General features: G+C 35.6%; 1 protein-coding gene across 6 annotated transcripts in view; it reads left to right on the top strand.

Moving 5' to 3' along the window:
• The window catches only part of BANK1 (B cell scaffold protein with ankyrin repeats 1), a 315,016-nt gene that overhangs the window by 264,104 nt on the left and 44,912 nt on the right, over window positions 1-6,000 (top strand). For 4 of the 6 annotated variants that reach the window (XR_003001982.1, XM_024736054.1, XM_024736052.1 and 1 more), the window contains exon 10: window positions 3,008-3,316. Coding sequence is in view for 5 of the 6 variants with exons in the window: in XM_024736054.1 (XP_024591822.1) it covers window positions 3,008-3,316 (309 nt within the window). In the remaining variant the exon portion in view is untranslated. The remainder of the gene's footprint in view (window positions 1-3,007; window positions 3,317-6,000) is intronic. The other 2 variants (XM_024736053.1, XM_024736056.1) reach the window with 1 other exon arrangement.

Below are 6,000 nucleotides of genomic sequence, written 5' to 3'. Positions count from 1 at the left end.
CATATGAGGCTTATCTGCCTGGAATGTTCAACAGCCCGACGGACTTCCATGCTCACTCCTAGAGCCACCAATTACCACCCACTTTATTGATCACTATTTCATGTTTACTTTCCAAATTCATAAAATGGTCTTACAAAGAAAATTTAATAAGAAGGATGAAAGAAATATCTATTATTAAAACCCCATTTGTCACTCTAGTTGTCAAGTCCTAAAAGGCTATATGAAGTCTATAAAGACTGTTTTAAAAGTGAACTTTGAAGCTATGAAGTTTAGCATTTGTGTCCTTGAAGGCCTTATCTCTGTAAAAGTTCAAGCTGATTAACGCGAAACTTTGCTAAGATTATGCACTATATTTAGAGATGGAAAGTACTGCTTAATGGAAAGTATGGGAAGCCTAATGGTACTTCTCTGATTCATTCGCTCGTTCAGCAAACATTTATTGATCACCTACTGTGCCAGCCTCTTACAGACTGTTGAGATAGATCAAGGAAGTAGGGTTAGCAATACCGGGAGGGAGGGAGACATGTAGCTTCGTAGTCCACTGACAACAAAATTCTAGTGTATTTTTCTCACTTTTACAGATGTGGATAACTTTATCTAATTATTAAAATGAATTATTAAGAAAGCAAAATTGTCTTATATCACGTTAAAGCTCTTAAAGGAGCTAATATTAAATCATATTTTTTCTAATGTCAGTTTCCACATATGGTATGTTGGTTAGGAGGTCTAAAATTACTCCACAGAGAGTAATTTTCACCAGATATCTAGGACCAGAAGTATAATGTTGGCTAATACATCTTCTGAAAAGTACCAAATATAAAAGGCAAAATAATACAAAAACCCTTCCCTTTTATTTAAAAACTGTATTTTTACATTTTCAATTCAGCATTACTTTTAATATCATTTTTTTTCATAGTGCTAATATTGGAAGTAAATGGAAAGTAAAATACCAATCTTTTTTCTTAAAATTCTTTGATTAAGTTCTTTGAAAGTAAGACTGGAAGCTACCACTTATTTTTTGCCAGAGACTTTGTTTGGGTTCTTTGACTTTAGCTAGTGATACCTTCAGGAATTGTTCTTTAAGAGTACCTTCCATATGCCCTCAAGTAACTGAAAAAGAGGGGCCACCTCATCAATCCCCTAAGCATCAAATTCCTTATGATGGATTTATGGACATAGTCATTGGAGAAAACAATAACATAGAACATTACAGAACACTTTTCAGTTTATAAAGAACATCCAGTCTCTTTTTATCTTCGCAACAAACTTTCAAGGCAACAATCATTATAATGTTCTTTTGACTAAGACCCAAGACCCTAGGGCCCGTAATTAGAATGTGTCAAATAATTCCATGAACAGGTTTCCTGGGATTTTGGGATTCTTATCTTTCTTACACCTTCTTTCCCAATTATTTCAAAAATTGGAATTATAGGAATGATATATTTTAATCGTTATTCATTAATGTACAACCTGAGTTGAGAAAACTCAGGTCCAACTCCAACATGAAAAGTACAATCTCATACATTGGGAAATGAAAAGTGAAATGTATTATTTCTAGTGCAAGCCCAACTTTAGAAAGAGTTGGGGAAGGAGGTGGGTGGAGGAACAAAGAGAGTTAACAGCTCAGGAAATCAGTTCATAAAAGTAAGATAGTTGACACATTCCACTAAAAATGAAACACTGTGCAAGTGTTTCCCACACACTTAATCTAGTTTCACCTGGGATGCTGTCAGTGAAACAGAAATCATGAAGTCAGAATCTCAAAACCATATTATTCATAAGGAAAAAGGCAAGTCGTAGAGATTTTAAAGTTAGTGCCAGGCATGTTGGCGTTCATACTTCTTGGGTTAAACTAACTGAAACAAGCTAAGGCTCTGTTGAGAGATGATCTTGGACTCTCCTCTGGTCTCTCCTCATAAGCCTACCCAAAACAGTTGCTGAATCTTCTTAGAATAATATCCTTTTATTCTGCTCTAACAGCTTGTCTTTCTCCCTATCTCCTAAGTTTTTCCACTAAAATATCCATTAAGTAAACTAAAGTTTTTGGTCAGATTCTCACCAAAGAGAAGGGAGACTAGTTCTCCTTTAGTTCACGTGCATGAATCTCAGAACAACACAGAAAATTAATGACTTTTCAGTCAATAACTGAAATCCTTTCCATTTTTATTGTTCTCAATAATACTTTAAGCAAAACACTTGTCAAAAGGGCACATTTTAAAAAAAATTCTCATTGGTCCGGCAGAGAGAGCCATCCAAATTCTCTTCAACTTATTTATTGACACAGTATACAATATCTTTGTCTTCTAAATAAACTGCCGCTAGAATACTTTAATACATTCCTATAAAAATATGTAAAGATATTTTTGAATATAAAAACATGAAAGACTGTTCTTTTCATATGAATTAATCTTCAAGCCATTGATTTTCCATGCCATCTTTTATGTCATGAACCCTACTTTCAGTGTCCCTTATCAAAGAGTGAGGTATAAGTTGGCTTATAGAAAGCAAGAGAGCCAGAGTGAGACACAGTGTAAGAAACCAAACAATGGTGGTTTTGGCTATTCCCCTCTGTCATTTCCAGAGAAATTGAATTTTAGGCAAAATACCCAGTTTAATCCCTATAAAAGGTAATATGACTTCAAATTTAAAAATAAAAAATCTGAGAGCATTATGCTTGAAAAACACAAGCTTTCAAAACATTTGGAATTTGAGGCTTAGTTTTATAATTTGATTTCCTGATATTAAATCATTCATAAACTATGTGGAAAATATTTATATGCTTATTTATATATTTTCAAAGAAATCCAGGTCTTTAACAAACTTTTTCTGACAAATCAACAGTTACAAACTGCCGGAGGATATGTTAGTAAATTACATGGTTCACTTTTCTCTTTTTGGAATTTATAGGATAATATATAAATTGTTTGGGGGTGTGGTTCAAGCAGGTGACAGATGGACACCAGTAATGCTTAAGGTATGAGTAACCACCATCTAAATGTTTCATAAGCAGGGAAAACGTCGGAAGGCCAAATGGGAAGAAGTCAAAGCTGGTGTGATTCCAGTGCAAGACATGAAACAGGAGGTGAACCCAGAGGAGAAGAAGAACAGAAAGAAGATGAGGAAGACCAGCAAGAGGAGGAAGACCCGTACACTTTTGCTGAGATTGATGACAATGAATATGACACGATACTGGCCAAGAGGAGTACAAAGAAAAAACTTGGAAGCCGGTCATTCATTCTGAACAGACCTCCTGCTCCCACACCACGACCCACAAACATCCCTCCAAAAGAGGAAACTACGCCTTATATAGCGCAAGGTAATTTGTTTTGCTGCTGCTGTTACTGTTTGTGTGTTTTTTGGGGGGTGGCCTCTTTTTGGGTGGGATCTAAAGCCCAAAAGATGAAAAGCATCTTTTCGAGTCACAGGTAAGCTGTATTGGACCATTTTTAAATTTAAAGACACAATGAATAAAGAAAATAAGAACAATATGTAGGGCTCTGGTTTGTAATTGTTGATTAAGGAGGATAATTTTGACAAACCATCCAAAGAGCATGAAACCATAATATGTGTGGGGAAATACTGTTTGATGCTTCTTCCATAATTCTGTAAGAGGGAAGCTCAACACCTGTGAATAATGTGCAACACACGAAGAGAAGGTAGGTACGTTCCTTTTTGCCCCTCATTCCATTTAAGATAACTTTAAAAACCTAAACAGTTTTGAGTACTAGAATCTTAGATATGCAACCCCAGTTCCTCCGATAATTGCACTTCACCCCAATGATTAAGATTCACTTCATCTATGATAGAATTTCTACTTCATTTTAGACTTCAATTCTCCTTTCTCATCTCAGTTAAATCTAAATAAAAAAATAGCAAATCCCTAGAGCTTTTTTATATCTGTAACCCCAGCAGGATATACTGACTTTGCTGTTCTTTCCTAACACTCCTGTACTCTCTGGTTTGGTGCACTCCATGAGCTCCTAGTGTCTAAGACATGAATTTTATTCATCAGTATCGCAGGCACATGCACTGAGTGTCTTTGGGGGTTAAGGTACCATCCTAGAGACTGAGGATGTGGAATAAAACAATGTCTGCATCCTTGAGGAGTTCTAGGCAACAGCTATGCAAATAAATATACAGTACAATTTGACCCTTTATTAGAGATTTTTGAACAAAATGTTTGGAATCAAACAAATTTTGGGGTGACAACTAAAGCTGAGAGGCAATATATTATACATTCAAATAGCCTAAACCGGGTACCCAGAGTATTTAAATATAGACCACAAATCCACTCAAAAAGAACACAGTTACTCATCTGTGCTTAACATGTTCAAAAGAAACCATTCTCTTGTTTAAGTGGTATGTGTTGAGAGGTTTGTATAAGAAAATTTAGCAAGTTTTTTACCAATGTACTAGATACCTACTTAACAGGGATCTACTGCTGATAGTGTTCAAGACGGTATTATAAAAAAGGAAACAATAACAAATTAATAAAGGGTTCAGCTAAAATAAAGTGTCAGCTGGAACAATTATCTAGATTATTAAGGGAGGGAATAAGCTGTAATTAGAACTTCTCAGATTGTCTACCATAGTGGCTCTAGGATATTACAGTCAGGCCTTCATATCCGTGGATTCCACATCTGAGGATTCAACCAACTGCACATAGAAAATATTCAATAAAAGAAAATTCCAGAAAGTACCACAAAGCAAATCTGCCTCCAGGGCAACTGCTTACATAACATTTATATTGTATTTACAACTATTTTTATAGCATTTACATTGCATTAAGTATTATAGGTAATCTAGAGTGACTTAAAGTATACGAGAGGATGTGCAGAGGTTATCGGCAAATACTATACCATTTTAGAAAAGAGACTTGAGCATCTGCAGATTTTGGTATGGGGGAGGGAGGTCCTGGAACCATTTCCTTGCGGATGCCAAGGACAACTGTACTAGCTCTGTGACAAGGTTACTAAATCCCAATAAATAATTTTGAAGAGGGAAGTTAGATATATAACTCAATAACAGAATTTAGTTATATTCTGGAAATTTTTGAAGAGGTACATCATCTTCTGTATCTCAGTCTCTAGGGAGTTCTCAGGACCACAATAGAGTGTCCCATGTTGCGTTTCTCTGCTTTTTGCTCTTCATCTTGTCATCCTTCTATCAACTGTCCTATTCTTATTTTCCATGAGTGCATTCTTGTTTTCCATTTGTTCTTGTTCTATATCATTCTTTTCTCTTTCTTTAGTGGTGGTGCAGGCAATGAAGTTCAATATCTTTGTCATGGCTTTTGTTTCATTTTGCTTTGAGTTTTTAAATTTCTGCGATTTTAATTTTTCTTTAGTTCTCATATTGTCTGTATTATCTTTGCTTGTTGTTTGTTTGTTTCGTCTGCAATGCTTGATACCCCCATAAAATATCTGACTAGTCTTAGCGATGCTTTCATGTTTAAGAATGAAGCACCAAAAATCTGAATGAAAACTCTACTTGCTAACTTGTGGACTGCACTGTAGGGTAATGAGGTAACCAGCTTTTTCACTGAATTACCCCAAAGTGTTAGTTTAGATAGATCTATTCTCTACGTTTTTCAATATTTCTAGAATAAATTCCAACTTACTCTAACCTACATTTATATACCTGGTTGCCAGCACACTGATATCAGAGTGTGGGAAAAAGACTGGGAACTTTCACCACTCAGAGTGCACTGTTTAACTTGTTCTCCCTGTGTTCAGTCCAGTGTATAACTCCTTCCACCCACTGTGCCTTGTGTGCCATGGTCAGAACTACTTCTATTCAATTTCTCCAAGAACAAACTGTCCATCATAGGTGATTGCCTCGTTTCATTAGAGAAGGAATTAGGGACAAGGACTGCTTTAGGCTGTCAACCAAGCCCCATATTAAATAAGAGAATTGAGATGGTTTTCCTCCTCATTCATATATTTATTAATTACATAAAGATTTATTGAGTACCAAATGATAAAGTTTTTCTGTGGGTTA

Source organism: Neophocaena asiaeorientalis, unplaced genomic scaffold, assembly GCF_003031525.2.
Source record: "Neophocaena asiaeorientalis asiaeorientalis breed wild unplaced genomic scaffold, Neophocaena_asiaeorientalis_V1.1 scaffold7, whole genome shotgun sequence".
In the NCBI taxonomy this organism is placed as follows: domain Eukaryota; kingdom Metazoa; phylum Chordata; class Mammalia; order Artiodactyla; family Phocoenidae; genus Neophocaena; species Neophocaena asiaeorientalis.
The sequence above is the reverse complement of the archived record's forward strand: the minus strand, read 5'-3'. Positions and strand labels throughout refer to the sequence as shown.